General features: G+C 35.7%; 1 protein-coding gene across 2 annotated transcripts in view; it reads right to left on the bottom strand.

Annotated features, from left to right (window-relative positions):
* KIAA0825 (KIAA0825 ortholog) overlaps positions 1-22960 on the bottom strand; it is a 397136-nt gene that overhangs the window by 330163 nt on the left and 44013 nt on the right. For both annotated transcript variants that reach the window (XM_013965785.2, XM_018050038.1), the window contains exon 4: positions 19586-20255. In XM_013965785.2, coding sequence (XP_013821239.2) covers positions 19586-20255 — 670 coding nt within the window. The remainder of the gene's footprint in view (positions 1-19585; positions 20256-22960) is intronic.

The raw sequence follows: 22960 nt of genomic DNA, 5'->3' as shown, positions 1-22960 counted from the left end.
TGATCTGGGGCACCGGGATTGGGGGATGGAAATGTGAGATATCTGACTCTCTCCTTGTATCTATTTGATGTTTTAATTTTTATAATGAAAATTTATTACTTGGAAAAGTTACCTAATAAAACATTCTCATTTCATATTTTAAATATTTGGTATCACAAAATCTTCAAATAGGCCCCAGAAAAAATTTCAGATTCAAATGTTTATGAAATAATTAAAGGCACACTAAAGGAAAGGAAAGTGAAGTCACTCAATTGTGTCCGACTCTTTTCGACCCCATAGACTGTAGCCTACCAGGCTCCTCCGTCCATGGGATTTTCCAGGCAAGAATCCTGGAGTGGGTTGCCATTTCCTTCTCCAAAAGGCACAGTAAGGACTGCTGCTAAGCTGCTTCAGTCGTGTCCGACTCTGTGCGACCCCATGGACTGCAGCCCACCAGGCTCCTCCGTCCCTGGGATTCTCCAGGCAGGAACACCAGAGTGGGGTGCCATTGCCTTCTCCAATGCATGAAAGTGAAAAGGGAAAGTGAAGTCACTCAGTCATGTCCGACTCTTCACGACCCCATGGACTGCAGCCCACCAGGCTCCTCTGTCCATGGGATTTTCCAGGCAAGAGCACTGGAGTGGGGTGCCATTGCCTTGTCCAACAGGAAAGACTGAAAAAAAAACAACAAAAATACCTATGGCTGATTCATGTTGAGGTTTGACAGAAAACAGCAAAAGTCTGTAAAGCAATTATCCTTCAATAAAAAAATAATTGTTTTAAAAAAAGTAAAAGTACTTCAATACATTTTCAAATCTCAGTTTTTCTCTTTCTTCCCACTCCCACAAAGTAAATTTAAGCCAGAGATGCTCCTGGTCTTCACTTTGGATGCAGTCACCTTCTCTCTGGTCCCACCTCCCCTCTCATGAACGTAGAACTCAGCTTTCTCTTTTAACTGAAAGGCCCCTCGTGAGACCCCACTGCCTTATGAACGAGGGTTCAGGCTCTCTCCTTACTGTAAGGCTGTAATAGGACTCTCTCACCTCTCTTCTACGTCTTCCATAGCACTCCCGCCGCTTCTCCATTTTTGTGACAACCTCATCCCCTCTTCTAAGCTCTTGCCCATGCCTTCAGCATCCCTCTTCCCTTTTTTGATTATCTTTGGAGAAGACCAATTCAAGAACCTCTCATTTCTCCCAATGGTTCCATAGGAAAGCCCTGTCTTTTGAGAAACAAATATGGGTTTCTTTCTAATGAAGAACAGCCCACTTTGCCTTTTGCAGCATTCAGCATCTTCCGAGTCACACGTCTCAAAGGACATACTTGTGGAAGGACATACTGTGGAAAATGCCTACAGTTCTAGCCTGCAAGGATTATGATCAGCAAACATGCACCAAAATTCAAAGGAACCTAAGGGAGAAACAGCCTCGATTAGGTCAGCTTATGAATCATTCTGCTTTCGACAAACGATATAAAGAGAGGATTCTCAGAGTCACTAGTATCATTTGAATAAGGCATTTATGTATAAAGTCCTATTTCTCCAAACTTTGGTTACACATAACAGAAAACAGGTAAACTTGAGCAATAAATGGGAATTTCCCATAAGATGTGGTTCTCGTCTCCAATAGGTAGAGGGACAATGGACAAGAAGCTGGAGTGAAAGTCCCTCTGTTTAATCATCATCTGAATTTGCAAGTGGATCCGAAAGCAACCATTTACAATTGTTTGGCGAGCCAAGATTCCCAGTTTGCCAAAGTGAGACTTAACATGGTTGGAATTCACTTGGAGCTGAGAAGCCTCCAAAAGCGTGTGATAAATTGGGATGCAGCTGTGCCCCTTTGTTTTCATCACAAAGTGGCTTGAATGACTCCACAGTGATATTAGATGAGCAATCTTAAAAGACCTTAAAAGCCAATGTTCAAGATCAAACCTAAGTTATGGCATAATACCTAAGAGAATAAAATACATCAGCTCTACTACACCATCAGCAGAGATGAGCTGCATCAAACTGTGAACATAGATAACTTAGCAATTCTTATTTGATTACTATGAAAGCAAATATCAAACTGTGTTAAAATTAATATGAAGAAGGTCACGTATCTCTTTTTTCAAAAATCTATCTTACATAGAAAACAAGGAAATAAACTATAACTGAATAAAGACTTCAAGTTCTTAAAGAAAAAGATCTAATTAGAAACAAACATGCTGCTGCTGCTGCTAAGTCGCTTCAGTCGTGTCCGACTCTGTGTGACCCCACAGACAGCAGCCCACCAGGCTTCCACGTCCCTGGGATTCTCCAGGCAAGAACACTGGAGTGGGTTGCCATTTCCTTCTCCAATGCATGAAAGTGAAAAGTGAAAGTGAAGTCGCTCAGTCATGTCCGACTCTCAGCGACCCCCCAGACTGCAGCCCACCAGGCTCCTCCGCCCATGGGATTTTCCAGACAAGAGTACTGGAATGGGGTGCCATTGCCTTCTCCAACAAACATACTACATGTAAGTAAAGAATCATGTATAGAATAAATTCTAAGCACAGCATTTAAAAGCACAATATACAAATTTCATTATGTTAAGATTTCAACACAGAAACTTTTGCTATGGTGTTGAGTAAATTCATATTTAATATTATGTTGGGGAATTTGAAAAATACAACTAGTTATCAGCAATCAATTTGTTGACTTTGGTGTTCCCAGATGCCATTGGCTTGCTGTTCAGTAGCCAAGTCATGTCTGACTTTTTGTGATCCCATGGACTGCAGCACTCCAGGCTCCTCTGTCCTTCCTCCCGGAGCTTGCTCAATCTCATGTCCATTGAGCCAATAATGTCATCCAACCGTCTCATCCTCTGTCTCCCCCTTCTCTTCCTGCCCTCAATCTTTCCCAGAATCAGGGTCTTTCCAATGAATCAGCTCTTTGTATCAGGAGGCCAAAGTATTGGAGCTTCAGTGTCTGCATCCGTTCTTCCAGTGAATATTCAGGGTTGATTTTCTTAAGGATTGACTGGTTTGATCTCCTTGCTGACCAAGGGACTCTCAAGAGTCTTCTTCTCCAAGACCATAATTCAAAAGCATCGATTCTTCAGTGCTCAGCCTTCATTATGCTCCCACTCTCACATCTGTACATGATTACTGGAAAGACTATAAAGTAAAGTAGTCGCTCAGTTGTGTCCGACTCTTTGTGATGCCATGGACTGTAGCCCACCAGGCTCCTCCATCCATGGGATTTTCCAGGCAAGAATACTGGAGTGGGGTGCCATTTCTTTCTCCAGCAGACCTCCCCAACCCAGGGATTGAACCCAGGTCTCCCTCATTATAGGCAGACACCTTACCGTTTGAGTCACCAGGGACGTCTCTGGTCTGGAAAGACTATAGCTCTAAACTATTCGGACGTTGTTGGCAAAGTGATGTCTCTGCTTTTTAATATGCTGTCCAGGTTTGTCATAGCTTTTCTGCCAAGGAGCAAGAATCTTTTATGGCTGCAGTCACCATCTGCAGTGATTCTGGAGCCCAAGAAGAGAAAGTTTGTCACTGCTTCCACTTTTTCCCCATCTATTTGCCATGAGGTGACGGGACAGGATACCATGCTCTTAGTTTTCTGAATGTTGACTCTTAAGCAGCTTTTTCAGTCTCCTCTTTCATCTTCATCAAGAAGCTCTTTAGTTCCTCTTCTCTTTCCGGCATTAGCGTGATATCATATGTGTATCTAAGGTTGTTGATATTTCTCCCAGCAATCTTGATTTCAGTTTGTGAGTCATCCAGCCCAGCATTCTGCACGATATACTCTTCATAGACGGCTTCCCAGGTGGCATTAGTGGTAAAGAATCTACTTGCCAATCCAGGAGACACAGAAGATGCCAGTTCGATCCTTGGGTTGGGAAGATCCCTTGGAGGAGGGTATGGCAACCCACTCCATTGTTCTTCCCTGGAGAATCCCATGGACAGAGGAGCCTGGTGGGCTACAATCCATAGGGATGCAAAGAACTGGACATGACTGAAGCAATTTGGCACACACACACACTCTGCATAGAAGATAAATAATCATGGTGACAATATACTAACTTGACATACTCTTTTCCCAATTTTGAACCAGTCCATTGTCCAGTTCTAACTGTTGTTTCTTTTCCTGCACACGGGTTTCTCAGGAGGCAGGTAAGTTGTTCTGGGGAAATGTTGCTTACTCTCTTACTACTACTGCACACTTCATAACCTGTTAATTAGCACTTAATTTTCCCTTTGCTTAGGGAATAATGATTCCTTCACCTAATACAACACAGGGCTACCTTAACAATCAATTTTATTTAATTAGCTAATGATCCATAGACAATATCCATCCCCCTACGAGTGCCTTATCGATTCCATCAGAACATAATAACCACTACAATTTTTCAAGCTCTGCTAGTTAACTTTAATGCTAACATAAATGCAAGATAGTCACTTATATTAATTTAGGAACAATAAAGCTTTGAATATTTTGACCTTTGGTATGAAAATTTCAATCATAACTTTTAAACTTGCATACTAAGTGATTAGGATGTGATTTAAAATATTTAACACAAAATAGCAAAAGTGAAAGTTAAAGTCGCTCAGTTGTGTCCGACTCTTTGGGACCCATGGACTGGAACTCTCCAGGCCAGAATACTGGAGTGGGTAGCCTATCCCTTCTCCAGGGGATCTTCCCAGCCCAGGGATCAAACCCAGGTCTCCCACAGTGCAGGTGGATTCTTCACCTATCAAGTAGATGTTAAAGATGCAAAGCACAAATAATAGAAACTAAAGTCTCATTTTTACATTCTTTAAATTTCTAGAGAGATATTGGAGCCATGTAACCATTTTCCCTTGGTAAAGGAAGTAATTATAAAAGGTATTAGTTGACCTCTTAAATCACATCTAAACATCGACTATGGTTTTCAAAGGCAGATTCTAATTTGGAAATAAAACTTTCTATCAAGATCTTTTCTCTTTATATTTATAGATCAGAACATGCAGCAGTATTAAGTATCAGTTTATTTTTTACAGAAGTATATAAATTCATAATGGAATGGATTAATAAGGTATGTTCTCTATCTTCAGATAGAACGTACATTACAAAAGACAGATAACTCTTTTCTAGTTTCTGAGCCTAAAATCAAGTTACACTTCATTCAAAATAAACATTTTAAGCAGAAATTTATGAAATCTGGATTGTGATTCTGGGGATAATGGAAAATAAAATTCTAGACATTCTAGGTGATAAAAATGAATTTATATTATACAATCACATATAACTTGTGGTTATATGCATATTACCATATATTAATTAATTTCATATACAGTGACCAAATGTCAAAGAAGCAAATAATACACAGTGAAGAAAATGAAGCCAAAGTACTTTTCCGGATTGATAAAGGTACGAAAGATATTACTGTTCAAAATTTCAAACTCTTATTTCTAATTATAACTATTTCATAAAAAATACAATAAACTTTCAAAAAATGTTGGTCAAAATAATTTAGATAAGTAAAATAGCAAAATAACTGTTGAGGAAGTTAAAGAATTCACACCAAACCCTTAGACATAAAATTCTGAAAAGACAAGAAAATAGAAATCTTGATTAGGTGATCTGACCAAATAATTCCCAAATTTTATTTGTGGTTTATGGTTATCCAGTGAAAGGTTCAAAGAAATCATCATTTGACAAAAACTAATGGGACAGCCTAAGATTTAATGCTTATTATATAAGTAAAAGCAGAAAAAAACAAACCAGGTTTGGTTAAAATCAGATATGAAGTAATCAAATAAAATGAAAATGAGGCAATTTAGCAATTGCATATAGGAAAATTTTAAGGAGTATAATTTTTAAATAGTGAGTGGAAAGATGCAGGCATAAACCCATCAGCAATAATGTGTTCCTCTGATCTTGGTGATATTCACTTTTCAGTGATGTTATAACTGTTATAACAATTCTGCATTTATGACAGCATTCATCTATTCAGCCCCTGAAGACAGTGAACTTAAAAGTAGTGTTTTCCCTTTTTTTTTTGCATTTACTAATGACATATTTAGTTTTATAGGCACTAGTCACAGATCGAACCTTTTTTATGTCTCACTGTGGTGTGTAATTTTTTTTTTAATAACTGTATGCTTAAAATAATTAGTACTGCTGGATATAATCACTAATTTCCTAAAACTGCAAAAGGCAACTTAATATTTCTGCATAGCAGCTGTAATATACAATATTGCACAGAACTAAATTATTACAAACAGTGCCAGCAGTTCTCTATACACAGTACTTAAGATAATTATAAAAAATCATCTTCATTACTGCTTGCTAGCATTTTTTTAACAGTTTAATTTGGATAGGTTACAAAATACATTCAAATCACACAGATATAATTACTGTAAACCCAAGAAGCTATAAAATGTTCCCAACCAAATCCCTTTGACCCTGTTAATGTCTGTTCCTTGTTAATCTAAGGCAAACATTGTTTGTAGTGTGCATTTGTTATAGAATATAAAAAAAAAAGGGGGGGGGGAGAGGAAATCCCTTAACAGTTGTTATTGATTCCAGCATTTACCGACTGAGAGTTAAGTGCTGTTTACAAAACAGAACAGATGCAGATGCTGACAAAAAGGTAAACAATTGTTGCATGGCTTCCTGCCAGATTCTGAACCAATATATTAAACTCCAAGTGAAGCACATTTCCCCTATGGATTGCACTTATTGCCACTTCATTTCCTATGTGCTCTGACTCTCTATTGCCGTGCCTGGCACTAAGCTATTTCCAGTTCTTTGCTGACCCCTGAGGCCTGGTGCTACCACACACAGCCATTAGAGAAGGGAATTGCATGTGTCTGACACGGCCTGAAACCAATTATTTGATATTTTCTTCAGAATGATGCCCAACTCTGTTGGGAATGAGCAATCATGAAATAATTTACCTCCTGATTTAATTTTTTCCTGCACAAATTAGTTGTAGACTGAGCTGGCTATACACAGATGCTTGTGACATAGCTCTGTCTTATCAAGATGATACTTGAAATGAAGCAGGGGGATCTGAATTGAATAGGTTGGGGAATCCTGCTTTAAAGAGGCATTGACAAGTTTATCAGATATACTGATCACATGTACTCTCTGTTGATTGAAAATGACAGAACCTTAAAGAACTGTCAGGATAGCAGGAAAAAAAAACCACAAGGATACAAACCTTATCAGTGTATTTAATGTTTTTAAACCTCCCTCTGATCTCTGGTTTCCTTTTCGTGTCTCAGAAAACTTGGCACATGATTAAAATTTAACAAAAACTAAAAAACAAACTCACATTGGTACATAACTGAGTGATCATCACCAAATTTAGTATTTAGTAATACTGTTTTTAAATATAATCATAAATGTCAAGAAAGTATGCATTTTTTGTAACCCAAATCCCTATGAGTGCCTTTCACAGAAATAAAAAGGATTTATATTTTGTTGTCTATATGTCACAGAAACAATGCAAAACATGAGATTATTTCTTATCAATAAACATAGAGCTTGTATAAATTTGCATATGCTTAATCTAAATTATGGGATAGCCAACTGTTCAAGCACTATAAAGACAATACAAGTCTCTTTAGAGGGATTCAGTGAACATAAAGCCTCAACAAAATCTGTGCAGCAATATCTTATCTATAAAGTTGAACAAGGACTTTTCTCATTTTAACATACAGAGTCCATATTAGATCTTAGCTATTAAATCTTCTAGGGGCTATAATTGCTACATCTTCCCGCTTCTCCTTAGGTTCAGGCTCTACTAACAAGACCCATATACCAATAACCATGAACTTTATGACTTTTGTAACCATGACTAACAAAAATTACAAGAAAAATATCCATTTAAAAGTACACACTCGTCAAACAGCTGAAGGATTACTATTTTAGTGTGCTACTAACAGTACATTAACAATGATGAGCAATGATTTTAGTACAGTTTGGAAAAAAGACATAGGAGGACACTATAAAACATTTTTACAATATAACTTTCTCTCATAATGATCATCATAAAATTTGGAGGCTATTTCTCTTCTTTTAAGGATAATTTTGCAAACCTGGTTGTCCACTCAAACAACTACTTTTTGCTAATGGAAATGCTAATACTGAATTTTAAATTTAAGATAATTTCTACTTTGGAGGACAAACAATGACAGATATTCTAAAATTAGTTCAGCACGACCATGTCATAGAAATTTAAAATATCAAAACTTCAAATTATTTGGATTTTCATATATCACTGGCATCATAATTCCAAGGGCCTTTTCAGATTCTTATCTCTCATTATCACTTTACCTGCTAACTTGGTACTTCCTACAACTGTATTACGGAAGAGATTAAACTAGTAATAAGGTCAGCAACACTTTTCTAAGTAATAGACAAGGGTTTACTGTTTTTACTCAGTGTTGAAAAGAAATCTCAAAAACAAACATTGATAGGTTTTGAAGCAATCTAGTGCACTTCGTGGTGATTTTTTAGATTTCCATTTAAATATCCCGACATCAAACTGCTTATGAATATCCTGATAAAACTAAAGCAAACTGAAAATATATGTATTAAACAAAAGAACAGATAATCGATTTTAAGAATGACAGAGGCAAAAGCCTTTCTGATTGGAAATTCATTGTAACTCTTATTAAATATTTTACCCAAAGCTAAGGATTATTTTCTCCTTTCCAAATATGAGGGAGGGATTGGTCTGACTCTCAAAGCTACAGCAGTTTCTGCTGTATACATCCCAGTGCAGACAGATCTGTCCAAACTCGGAAAAGGCCAGTGTAGACAAGGAATTTTTAAAGTCCCAGGTGTAGAAGATTCAGATTTCCCCGCAGTTAAAAATCAATAAAGGTGGAGGTGTTACATGACAGCAACTTTGAGGCAGAAGATATTTGACTTCATAGATGTGAGACACTGATGGTCACAGATTTTCATATTTACATATAAATAACGATGTTGAAAACATTATAACATAACATATATTTGCCAAGGTGATTTTCCTAACGAAGAATTTTGAGGTGTAGTTACAGTCTGTTACAGTTTTCAGCCTTCCGTTAGAGTACATCTTTAAAGTGATCTTACCAATGTCTTTTGACTTATTAAACATTTCTTCTTGAAAGTTTATGAAAAAAAAGTTTGCTATTAATAACTGATTAATAGCATAGTAACCAGAAGGCACATATTACATTTTCTGAGAACCCGAGGAAAAAATATGTTAAACAACATTCAAGGTTACACTAATCCACTGGAAATATCTATATGTTAAACAAGAATTCAGGGATTCATGACCTATTAAACTATAAACCTGTAAACATTTTTACCTAAAACAACAAAGCTCAGCATTCACATTTATCCTTGTGTTTATATGTCAAGACATAGAATGACATAATGTTAGCAGAGGAAAGCAGAAAAGTTCTAGACAGGGTGTATTAGTTACTTATCAACTCACTTTCCACAGAACTTGAATTTCTAGCCTGCAACCACCTCCATGTGTATTACTCATCCACATTTTTTGCTCAGTATAGAAGAGCTGCAAAATAACTGTTTACTTTTAGAATAATCTTATTCTGAACCTTTTTCCAATAATTTGTTTAGTTACTTTCACTCTTCTCTTAATATGTCACATATTTTTAACTAGATAATTTCTTTTTCCAAGTAAAAAATAACAGTTTTTAAAAATCTCAGTATTTCAATCTCTTCTGAATTTTTAAAAATGTTATTGAATGGTTAATAAGGAATATAAATCTCAAGCTGACCTATGACCCCTCATATATGGTAGTTTAATCGCTAAGCTGTGTCTGACTCTTGCGATCCCACGGACTGCCGCCTGCCAGGCTCCTCTGTCCATGGGATTTCCCAGGCAAGAATACTCGAGTGGATTGCCATTTTCTTCTCCAGGGGCTCTTCCCCACCAAGGGTTGAACCCACATCTCCTGCATTGCAGGTGGATTCTTTACCACTGAGCCACCAGGGAAGCCTTCATTAGAAACTACTAAGTCATTTTTATCTATCATCCTTAGTAACTGAATGTCTTACAGAATATGACTAATAGAATATTCTTTCCACCTTTATGAAGAACACATGAGAGGAAGTCGATAATTGCTAATTGTTGCTACATGGGAGCAAAAATATTACCAAAGCGAAACTGCATCCCCTTTCTCTCTTACAGAATATACTTTCCATTTTTATTGCTTTAATGTCTTTAAAACAAAATTCAGAAGTCTCTGAAGATTTAATGTGAAATAATGGGGTCAGAAAACTAGTCACATATTTAGCAGAAAAACATTTTAGGTAAATAAAGATACATGTACATATGCAAAAATATCATGTACCTACCCAAGCACATAACAAATACCCTCCCCTTATGCACATATACATAGTCCTTTTCCTCATAGTTTTTAATCAAATAAATAATTTTCACAGATGATAAAACCTTTAGTAGGAAGAATTTTAAAACACCAACTCCTTAGGGGAAAAATTCTAGTGGTCAAATAACACTAGAATAATGAATTCTATTTGTTCATTTTCTTGTCAAGTGGCGCTAGTGGTAAAGAACTCATCTGCTAAAAAAAAAAAAAAAAAAAAAAAAAGAACTCGTCTGCTGATGCAGGAGACCTAAGAGATACGGGTTTGATCCCTGGGCTGGGAAGATTCACCTGGAGGAATGCATGGCAACCCACGCCAGTATTTTTGCCTGGAGAATCCCATGGACAGAGGAGTCTGGCGGGCTACAGTCCATAGGGTCACTCAGAGTCACACATGACTGAAGTGATTTAGCACACACACACGCATTTTTTAATGAGCTATGGAGGTATAGTGGGAAGACACTTCTAACTTTCATCTCCACCTTGATTTGCTAACTAGCAAAAACGCTATAGTTTTTTTTCCACCAAGGAAACAAGAACTGGAATTGCTGCACTGCTTAATTTCAGATTGGTGATGGAGCAAAGGGAGGTTAAAAAAAAACAAAACCCAGATGTGGAAGCATCTTGCAAACATACTGCTAATCTTTAGGTTTATTATTAATTAATGATAAAAATGATCTTAAACCTGGCAGTAATTGCTTCAACTATTTCAGTAACAGTTACTTTTTAGGTTAACTCTGGTAAAGCCTTAAAGTTAAGTAGATTACCTACTTCTCTAGGAATAAAATGAGAGCCTCTTCTACATATTTTTTTATATTAAGGACAAAATTAACATTATTATTTTCCTTTTCATGTGTTAATATGGAAGTCTTGGATTTTTTTTTTCTTTCCAAATGTTCCAGAGCAGACAACCCAGTGAAGTAACCTTGCACTTACTATAATAGCTGCTTTCAAAATTCAAGTTTGTTTAATTTTATATGCAAACATTCAATATGTATGTTGCAATTCCAGTAAGTCCAACACAAAAATCAGGATCTGTGGCTCATGGGAATTACTCTTCAAATTATAAAATGGTTTCTGATCTTGCAAGTGAATTCATTCAGAAAGAGATAGTATTTGAGAGAATAGTTTTGGTCATAATTCCGCAATGTATTTGAATTACAGTCAAGATACATCCCAGCAGTGGGCCTTTGGGAAAGCTATTCAGCTTATTCACCCTCAGTTTCTGTAACTATAAGGTAGGGATTAGTGTTAGTCAGTTGCTCAGTCGTGCCCGACTCTTTGCGACCCCATGGACTGTAGCCCTCTGTCCATGAGATTTTCCAGGCAAGGATACTAGAGTGGGTTGCCATTTCCTTCTCCAGGGGACCTTCCCAATTCAGGAATCAAACCTGGGTCTCCTGCACTGCAGGCAGACTCGTTACCAACTGAGCTACAAGTGATATCCAGATTTTCAGACATGTTATAAGAATCAAATGGTGTGTCAATACATAAAGTACTTAGCAAGGTGCACAGCAAATTAAAATTTTAATTTGTATGTATTATGTAGCTGACTTTATATATTTGTAAATAGATAACAAGGAAAATTTTGAGGGGGCCTCCAAAATCACTGCAGATGGTGACTACAGTGATGAAATTAAAAGACACTTGCCTTTGGAAGAAAAGATATGACCAACTTAGACAGCATATTAAAAAGTAGAGACATTACTTTGCCAACAAAGGTCCATCTAGCCAAGGCTATGGTTTTTCCAGTGGTCATGTATGGATGTGAGAGTTGGACCATAGAGAAAGCTGAGCACCAAAGAATTGATGCGTTTGAACTGTGGTGTTGGAGAAGACTCTTGAGAGCCCCTTGGACTGCAAGGAGATCCAACCAGTCCATTCTAAAGGAGATCAGTCCTGGGTGTTCATTGGAAGGACTGATGTTGAAGCTGAAACTCCAATACTTTGCCCAGTTGATGTGAAGAACTGACTCATTTGAAAACACCTTGATGCTGAGAAAGACTGAAGACAGGAGGAGAAGGGGGTGACATAAGATGAGATGGTTGGATGGCATCACCGACTCAATGGACATGAGTTTGAGTAAACTCCGGGAATTGGTGATGGACACGGAAGACTGGCGTGCTGTAGTCCGTGGGGTTGCAAAGAGTCGGACATGACTGAGTGACTGAACCGAACTGAACAAGGAAAAATGAAGATGATCAATGAGAAAATATTAACAAAAATTAATGGTGAAATCATGTTCTGAGTAGTATCCTTTGCAAAGTATATACATTGTTCAAGTTTTTAGTGTAAAATAGAGCCTAAGCTATTTGTGCCTTACTAAAACTCAAGAATCAGAATGTCTGGGAATGAGTTTTAACACAGAAAACATTTTCTTAAATGGCATAAAAAATTTGTCCTCTTATATAAAGGACAAAATGAAACTAAATAGCTCTAGCTTTCACCCTCACCTTGATGGATCACCCTGTATACTTTTACTATAGAGAAACAGACGGTACAGAAAGGAATTAGGTTGGGTGGAAAATATCCTGCTGGTTCATACAAAGGGAAGACACGCCCACTATCTCCACTGATGGCATGGATGCATGGGCACATTCTAGAAGTCTCAAGAAGGCACTGTGTCATGTAACTGAACTGGCAGGAGGGAAGGCTTTACGATCAATTATGCCAAAACCCAAATCACTTTTGACTTTCTTCACAAGCTGAAAAAGAAAACTAAAATTATTTACACAAGTTTCATTTGTGTACAACTGTTTCATTATTACATAGCTTGTCAAATTCTTATTCACAGACTCTTAAGACAATATCACTCACCCTACCATGCTTTATAGGCCTAATTCTGAGGCTTTTTGTACTTACAGAGGGGTTTTTATGGATACAGAAACACTTTTTTAGAAAAAGTATTTAGTCCATGCGTACTGTCTACAACATTGCAGAAACAAGCTGGTTCTTCCTCAGGAAAAAAACTCAGTCACTATTAAATCCCTGCTTCAAATACATGCCAGAGAAAAGGCATATCGATTTCTTTTCAATCACAATACAGAATAATATCGTATTTCCATTTCTTGCCTGCGATCTTAATTTTCAATGATCTGATTTAAAAAGCTACAATGACCCAAAAATCGAAATGAAAAATAAAACAAGAACAGTTGGTTGTGGGATCAAAGGGGAAGCCCCAAAAAGAATTTCTAGGAATAGCTTCAGATGTCAGCTGCAAGAAGAGACTCTACTTCCTGTTTTTGCTTAATCACAGACTCCTCTCTTCACCCTCCCAGCCTAGTCAAAAATGCAATTGCAGGAAGTGAGAAGTTTACACATTGTTCTCTTCCAAGTTGCACTGGGGGGAAAAAAGTCACACAGATAAAAAGCTAAAGGATGTTTTCTATGTGTTAAGTTGCATACAAAGCCACACACTCAGCCAGCTAATGCAGCGGTACTGTCAGTCAGTAGAGAAAATAATTATGACAGTTTCCAATGACAAATTGTAGGCATAAAATCTGGTTGTGGAATATTTTCCAAGTCACAAAGTCACAATAAGTTTAGAGTTAAAGCTTAGATATATTATCTAATATAACCCTTTCCTTTTATCGTTTATCAGTAGAATGATACGAAGAGGTAAAATGACTTATCTAAGGTTGCATAAACAAGGGGGTGAGAGCTTCAGACAAGCACACTTGACTCTGATAACTGTATTCTTCCCCTTTTGAGAGCAAGTACTTATAAACAAAGAAAGTACCAGTATTTCATTAAAGAATAGCAAGTATGATAAAAAACAGTGGATCAAAAACAAAGTTAATCAACAATATCATTTATCAGTATTTTCAAAAATGTTACAACCAAAACCCCTGAAATTGTATTATTATTTTAAAGGAAGTTGTGATAACTGAATAAAGATATAACTTTCTCCTAAGAATTTGTTTTTTTCCCCTATTACTGTTTTGTATTATTTGAAATTCCAGCATCTACTAATGCGGGGTTAGAAAACAACAAGCATAGCTGACATCAGAGATCTAATGGAGATCTCCCCCTCTGTCTCATGAACACAGCAGGGTCAAGAGATGTGTTATCCTTCTAGGAGCCTTGGTCTCCTCTGCAACACGACCATACAGATGCTTCTTTTGTCCACACTTTGCATACTGGCCTCAGTATACTTCTAAATTTCCTTGCCAGCATCACTCAGCTACTTGAGAAGTACGAGAGAAATTAGGGTGGTTTTGACTGATCTAGTTGATCACATTTCCAGTTGTGATCTGTGCCTTCCTAGTCAAAATTCTACTTTTATCGTGACTTGAGGGTCTTCTTCAAAGGATCTTTTCATCCCTAGAGGGATTCTGTTTCCCCTACTCCCCAATCTTCCTTAAACAAAATATAAAGGAATTGGGAAATGGGAGGGGTAGAGGCCACTAAGTTTTGACCTCTCATCCACTGCAGATCTTTAGAAACCTTCAAAACACTCAAAGGCATGTATCATATACTCTTAAGTCTTTCTCTTTCAAGTTAACAATCACCCCAAGGAAAATTCAATGTAAGATAGACAGGGGATCATGACATTTATACTATGGTTGAAGTTTTCTAACTATATTCTTGCATATTAAAACACAGTGAATTTATCTAACTAAACTTTACTACACATAAACAATCTTCTCCTTTTCAAGCACTGAGAAAAGATGCAATATCTTCTCTTAAATCCAAAGAAAATACAATTTTAAAAGTAATTCAATGATTTAATCACTTAAAATTGTGATTATCTAGGGACTTCCCTGGTGTTCCAGTGGTTAAGATTCTGTGCTTTCAGTGCAGGGGGTATCCCTGGTCTAGGAACTAAGATCCCACATGCTGTGCAGCATAGCCAAAAAGTAAAACAAAAATGAATAAGTAAAATAAAATCCCAATTAAAAAAAGAGTATCTGCAAAAATAATATTATTTTTTCCTAAGATAGATTACCAAACCACCAAGAGTCTGCAGTGTTTACGTTATGACAGTATTTCATCATTTTCTTCAAATAACAAAACATAAAAGTGGACCCATAGACCAATGGAACAGAATTGAGAACCCAGAAATAAACTCTTGCATATGTGGCCAACCAGTATTTGACAAGGGAACCAAGAATACTCATTGGGTAAAGGATTAAATAAATGGTGTTGGGAAGAGTAGATAAAACATGCAAAAGAATGAAACTGTACCTTATCTTACAACACATACAAAAATTAACTCAAAATGGATTAAACTTAAACCTAAGACCTGGAACCATAAAACTCCTAAATAGTGAAAAAGTTCCCTAAGGTTGGTCTCGGCAATGATTTTTTGGATATAATACCAAAAGCAAAAATTACTAAGCAGGACTACATCAAACTGGGATTCCCTGTTGGCTCAGACAGTAAAGCGTCTGCCTGCAATGCAGGAGACCCGGGTTCAATCCCCAGGTTGGGAAGATTCCCCTGGAGAAGGAAATGGCAAGCCACTCCAGTACTCTTGCCTAGAAAATTCCATGGATGGAAGGAGCCTGGTGGGCTACAGTCCATGGGGTCTCAGAGTCAGACATGACTGAGCGACTTCACTTTCACTTTCACATCAAACTGGAAAGCTAATGCACAGCAAAAGAAACTATCCACCAAAAAAAAAAAAAAAAAATCTTTGATAGGGAGAAAATACTTGCAAACCATAGACTTAGTAAGAAATCAATATCCAAAATACTTAAAGGACTCATACAACTCCATAACAACAACAAAAATCCGATTAAACCATGGGGAGAGGACCTGAAGAGACATTTTTCCAAAGAAGACATCCAGATAGCCAACAGGTACATGAAAAGATGCTCAAGATCACTAGTCATCAGAGAAATCCAAACCAAAACCACAAAGAGATATCACCTTACCCTTGGCTATCATCAAAAAGGCAACAGATAACAAGCACTGGTGATGACGTAGAGAAAAGGGAACCCATGTGCACTGTTGGTAGGAATATAAATTGGTATGACAGACACTGTAGCAAATGGTAAGGTTCCACAAAAAAGTTGAAAAATAGAAAATCCATCAGCAATTCTACTTCTAGATATATATCTAAAGGAAATGAAAATAAGATATCAAAGAGATATCTGCACTTCTGTATTTATTGCAGCATTAATCACAATAGCCATACTAAGTGTCCATTTATGAATGAATGTGCTTAGCTGCTCAGTCATGCCCAATTCTTTGTGACCCCATGAACTGGAGCCTGCCAGGATTCTCTGTCTATAGAATTTTCCGGCAAGAATACTAGACTGGGTTGCCATTTCATACTCCATACGAATGAATGGATAAAGAATATGTGAGATTGAGATACCTAAAATGGAAGGAATACTAATCAGTCATGAGAAAGAAGAAAATCCTGCAATTTGCAACAACATGGATGGACCTTGAAGGCATTACACAAGTGAAATGTCACATAGTCAAAGAAAGACAGATATATACAGTAATACTTATACTGTGAAATCTAAAAAAACTGAACTCAAAGAAACAGAATAAAAGGTGGTTACCAGGGGATGGTGGATGGAGAAGATACTGGTCAAAGGGTACAAGTTTCCAGTTAGAAGATTTATAATTTCTGGGGGCCTAATGTACAGCATTGCGATTATAGAAATTATAATGCATTATTTACTTGAAAATTGCTAAGAAAGCAAATCTTAAGTGTTCTCACCATACAAAAGTAATCGTAATTATGTGGACATTACTGTGGCAATCGTTTTGAAATATTAAGGGTACAAGTCAACACACTGTACATCTTAAAGTTACAAAATGCTGTATGTCAATTATATCTCAATAAGCCTGGGGAGGAAAAAAGGACTAGTGTATATACAAGGTCTGCTTAAGATACCTCTTTGAATGAGCAGAGTGCGGGATGGTTTAGAGGAAAGTGAAAAAACAAAGACAACACTAACGTAGATCTGAGCACACAGAGCATTCACAGCAGTGTTCTTAATGGAATGAGCTAGATCCGTCCTGTTCTTTTAGGTAATAGAGCATAATCATAGAGTCAGGACACCACAGTCAGACAGACTATGCTGGCTTCACGTTGTAACCTTGACCAAAGTTACTGAATATCTCTATGTCTTAGTTTTCTCACTACACAATAGAGCTAAATAATGTTACCTACCTTGCTGGGTGGTTAGAATGAAATAACAGCTTGCAGTGTCCGACCCGATAAATGTGGAGCTATTGTTACTTAAGAGAATGTCTAGGGTTTCAGGCAAAATATCAAAGACTTGGTGAATAAACACACAGACATATAGAAAAGATAATATATAACCCACTCAAGCCAATCTAGATTCTATTCACATAGGAATATAAATTATTACAGATTTCAAATTATTTATAATTATTTATACATTATTATTTTGCTAGTCTCAAACTGTATTTCTTTAATAAATAAAAATTTGGTCATTGGGCTAAATATTACTGGAAACCATGACTGCTCTCTGTTACAGCCTTAGCAGCAGTTAATTCATTTAGCTTTCTTCCCTTTACCTTGTGTAGCTTAGAAACCTTCAATATGCTAGCTGCTAAATGCCTTGCCTATGGCAGGTACTCAAGAAGGCTGAACTGAACTGATTTTCAGGCAGCCCACTAGAACAGTGCTGTTGGAAATTTCTTTTACAGAGACAAAGCATTTAATTTTACACTTTAAAGCCCAACACCATGATGGTAAAGAACATGGGTCATGAAGACATAAAGACCTACACGTGAATCCTGACTTGGTACAAAGGACCAAAAGCAAGTTAATCTTTCTAAGCTTCTCTCGTTGTTTATGAAGTTGGGATATTAAGCAAAGGGATGTGCTTATTACAGTGTTTGGCACAAGGAAAACATTCACTTAACAAGTGATTTATATCAAAATTCACATAAAGCAGCTTGAGAAAGTTCAGTGCATTTGGACTTTTGGAAAGGGCTTCAAATTTTGGTGTTAAAGCCAACACACATAGTTCTCTCTTATGAATGGAAAACACTTCACTACCAGCCCTAAAGACTCCATAGCAACTTACACATATTTTTAATCATTTTTAGCACATATAAAATTTTCATATTGAAACCACTTTACAAGTAACCAGAAATTTTTTGAGAGAACATAAAAATTATAGAAAATAAGTGTACTTGTAAAATGTATTTAAAATTTATGTGATAATTAAAATGAAGATTTATTTACTTTGAGTAAAACTGCAATGTTCCTAAATGAACTGACTTTGTATTCTGCCGTGACCTTAACTTGGGTGACGCATCTCTGTTCTGTGATGTGGTAGTTTCCCAAAGAATATAAATATTCTAAGAGAAAACATTAAATTATTTGAAAATTCATATATCATGTTCATATAATATATTCATATATCAGAGCAATTTGGTATCCTGGTATCTTATTAAGGAAGGTATGAAAAATACAGTGAGCTATATAAATTTTATGAAGTGATTATAAATTAAAAAACAGCAAGTCACCAAATGATAATTCTTAAATAATTATTAATAAAAATACAGTTTAGGAATATATTTAGAAATATATCTCAGCATTCTATGTAAAAGCATGAATAATCATAATTTTCAAAATAATCATATTTTCAACCTTAATTTTTCTTCACTGGTAAGAAACTAAAATGACAAGAAAAATGTATTATAACAGATTCTTTTTTCCTTTATCTTTTGATTAAAATTAAGAATCTTCAAATCCTCTTTCACTGTATATATTCTTATAGGAACAACATCAGAGGAACTTTTAAAATCAGCTATAGTCAATGCTAGCTTCCACAACCAATTATAAGATACAATTTTATAATTAGCATTTCATAATAGGTCTGTATTGACATCGGCTGACTAAAATGTCAGAATTTTAAACTTTCAATTTTAATTAGTGAAAATGTCAAGAAATCTTCAACAATTTTCTTTACTTAAAGCTTCAGCCTTGGAAGATACAATGAGTTAAATGTTTCATCCAGTAATTTATGTGATTAGAAAACTGAAAGTCTTACTGGTAATATTTCTGACTTACATTCCAATATCTTTAACAATTTAATGACAGGAAAGAAAACACTTCTATTACTATACTTAGAGAAAAGGAAAAGCGTAAAAGAAATGTGAAGTGGAAAATTTTACAACATTTATTTTCTGATTTATTTTCAAGTTTGCAATTAAGTTTAACCAAATAGAAAAGTTAGAAAAGTAAAGATTTTAAAAGGTTTAAGTTAAACCAAACAGAAATTTAAAAAAAATCACTAACCCAAAGCATGCACTGTTCCTCTATGCTTGCTGGAGTTCTTGCTTGTTTTAACCACACGGACAGCACTTTCTTTGAACTGCAGCTCACAAAAATTTTCAAGAAATTTTGCCATTTCTTCTGTAACAGTATCCAGGTAAGTTTCTTTAATGAATTTCACTGTTGAGGATGGAGCTAAAATTTCATGTAGTGTGTTAAAATCCTCTTTTATCATTGAGTATAACTTAAGTATTGTACCTTGGTATCTATCAGCCATTATGTCTAAATTTGATTCTCTGCTAAAAGAAGGAAAACAGTTCTGCAGAAGTGTGGTCAACAGTTTATTCTGTATGCTTTGGTACTTGCTTGTAACTTCTGATTCTGGATAAAGAAATAAGAATTGCTGTATGCACTGATTTTTCAACAAAATTTTTTGCTGTGAATTGTTTATTTCATTGTGGCTTTGCAATTTGTTCACTAAGAAGCGTCGAAGATGTAGTCTTATATCATCCCATACAGACTTTACATCCATTGAGGAATGATCTTCAACAGAGTGAAGAGAAGTCCTAGAGAGGAAATGGAAAGATACTCCACTTACAGTGGATGGGAATGAAACACTGCTCTGGCAGGAGAGGTCCCAAAGTAAATTCAATACCATTTCTTCTTGATTTTGTTCATTCTTCAACAAATCTCGCTAATAAAAGTAAATCATAATGTTAGAAATGTGATTATAAGAGTAGAAGGATAAAATGATTTCTACAGTTATACAGAATTTCATAATTCATTTCAAGAATCAATACTATGATTAAAAAAAAATTTTTTTTTGCCTTTGAAATTTAATCAGTTCAGACATTTTAGAATATTAGCTTTGTAGTCTGCTAAGTTTTGTAAAGCCCAGATGATGAGCGAATTTTTCAATTAGATTTCTAGACACAGAGTTTTTTCTTCATTGTTATCCATTCTTGATATAATCTGAGCTGTATGGAAGCATTAGCTTAACAATTCTAAATAAAAATCTATAGTAAAATATCAACTGAAATGTACCCCCAAGACAAAATAAATTCAAGATGACACCCCTAATTAATACCTAGTAGATAATTTTCATGCCTGAATGAGTATACTTATTATTATAAAACCCCAAATGAACATAGAGAATGGACACCTTCAAACAAAGTATTATGCCTAGGGCTTACTAATAGCTGCCATCCTGAGAAATATAGTTTAATACATTTGAAGATTTTAACTTTCATTTAAATTTCTTTTTGAGTCACGTTAAGAAAGGTTTTACTTTGGAAATTAGACTGAGAATATTTCAGTTCTCTCCAAAGAAATAACTAACTCAAAATGAGAAAAAAAAAATACACTCAGAATTGTTCTTCAAAAGATATGAAAAATTTTTTTTTTACACTTTCTGTGTTAACTGACAGAAACAATTATAGGTGTAATTAAGAATAGAAAAGGAACAAAAAAATTACTTTCTGTTTGGACTTGGAATTAAATGCACAAATTCTCTTTACACGCTGACTCTCCTAATGCCTATTTCAGGTCATAAAGACATTAGTTTATATTCTCTAAGTAGCAACAAGCTGCTTTTTTTATTTTTTAGTGGAAGCAAGGTTCAAGCAGTCTAAAATCAGTCCAGCTTTGAAATTTCTTATTGATAAAGGTAACACAGGTATTATTTGTGACTCAGAATCATGAACAACTCTGAGACAAATTCTAGGGCACTCTCTTTCTCAGTGATTCTAAGCGCTGTGATGTCTAATTTGATGTTCTATCTGTAATAAATAGTAATACCTAATATCCGTATAGCAGTTTATTATATAAAAAGCACTTTTCTCTAGAGTCTCTGACTTATTCATAAGGAAAACTCTGTGATGCAGATACTTAAGACCCCAATTTACAGAAAAGGACACTAAAGTGCAGCATGTTTAAGTTACTTTCCAAATGTCACACACAATAGAGCGCGGAACCAAGAATGGACGCCTGGTTCCATTCCCCTCATCCATGTTCTTTCCATCCACACTCTAGAGAACCAAAAAGTAAATGGACTTTTCTGAAGCTCCGCTTTCTCTCTTTCTTCTATTTAGTTCTTTTTGATACTTTCTGGAAAATCAATGTCCTTAGACAGGAGTCCAGAACACCAGCATTATGGTAAATTCTATAGAGAAAAACTGGTCTCATTAGTGCCTCAACTGTGGGTTTCTTTAAATCAGTCAATTACTGTAAATACTTGATCAAGCAAACATTTAAAGAATAATAGATTACAGAGGTTTAAAACATGTGTTAGGTATTGATTGCTTAAATTTTGAAAATGACTTTCTAGAACAGCCATAATGAGAACCTCTGTTCCTTGTTTAAACAGTTAAATAATTAATAAACAAAAACATTTTATGGGGGAAAAAATTGAGGTATGAAAAAATACTGTCAAGATTGACACTTTCCGCATGTAAAAATTTGATAAGGTCGTATTAATCTGGATCTGTTTTAATAATGTGGTTCCGTTCTCAAAATAACATGATCAATTATGTTAAAAAACAACAAAAAAAAACTAGCTCTGGAAGGGGCCTACCAGTCTAATGAATTTGAGCAAAAACTAAGGCGGCCTTTGCCCTGCAGTGAATAGAGAATGACTTATGTGTGACAGATTAAAAGATAATTAAAAGCTTTTGCTTTTAATTAAATGAGAAAGCATTATTACATCAATATTAATGAAATTCACTACACATGGCTCTTAATAGAAATTAAAGGAATAACTATATCCATATTTATTCTTCAAGGCTCCACCTTCAAGAGATAATGGGTGAGAGGATTTTCTTAAAAGAATAAGCCTTCAGGGCACATAATCTTCCTTTCTCTTCCTTTTATTACTCTGTAAACATTAAAGAGACATCTGCAATAGTAATAACAGCCAGAAATTATTTTCATCTGATTCTGTCATCCTAAGCCATCTACAACCTCAAGATATTTTCCACATCTGCCTGAGTCAAGGTTTGATGTTTAGACAAAAACAGTGCCCTTTCCCCACCCCCCTAAATTAAATTAAAACCATAGCTACAGAAATCTGCTTTCTAACAATTGTGCTATTTCCCTAGGAAACTGATTTTGCAAGCTAGCTGCCTTTGTAGATATAAGTAAAATAAAATAAGTATTCTTATTGAAGGCTATGAAAACCTCTCTAACATAGAAAATGGTCAGTATCCAAGAGTGACCAATATAATAATATTCCATCAATTAACAGTGGTCTTGTAGAAATTGCTGCCTCAATTGAAAAGAATTAGATATGCCTGCAGGTTGGGAATGAATGGAGAGGTGGACAAGTCTCCTTAACAGATACAATCAATGCTGATCTTACTGTGCTTAATAACGAGCCCAGGAAAATGAGTAGTTGTGAAGGGA

Source organism: Capra hircus, chromosome 7 (genome assembly GCF_001704415.2).
Source record: "Capra hircus breed San Clemente chromosome 7, ASM170441v1, whole genome shotgun sequence".
Taxonomy (NCBI): domain Eukaryota; kingdom Metazoa; phylum Chordata; class Mammalia; order Artiodactyla; family Bovidae; genus Capra; species Capra hircus.
Note: the sequence above shows the minus strand (reverse complement) of the source record. Positions and strands in the feature narration are given on the sequence as shown.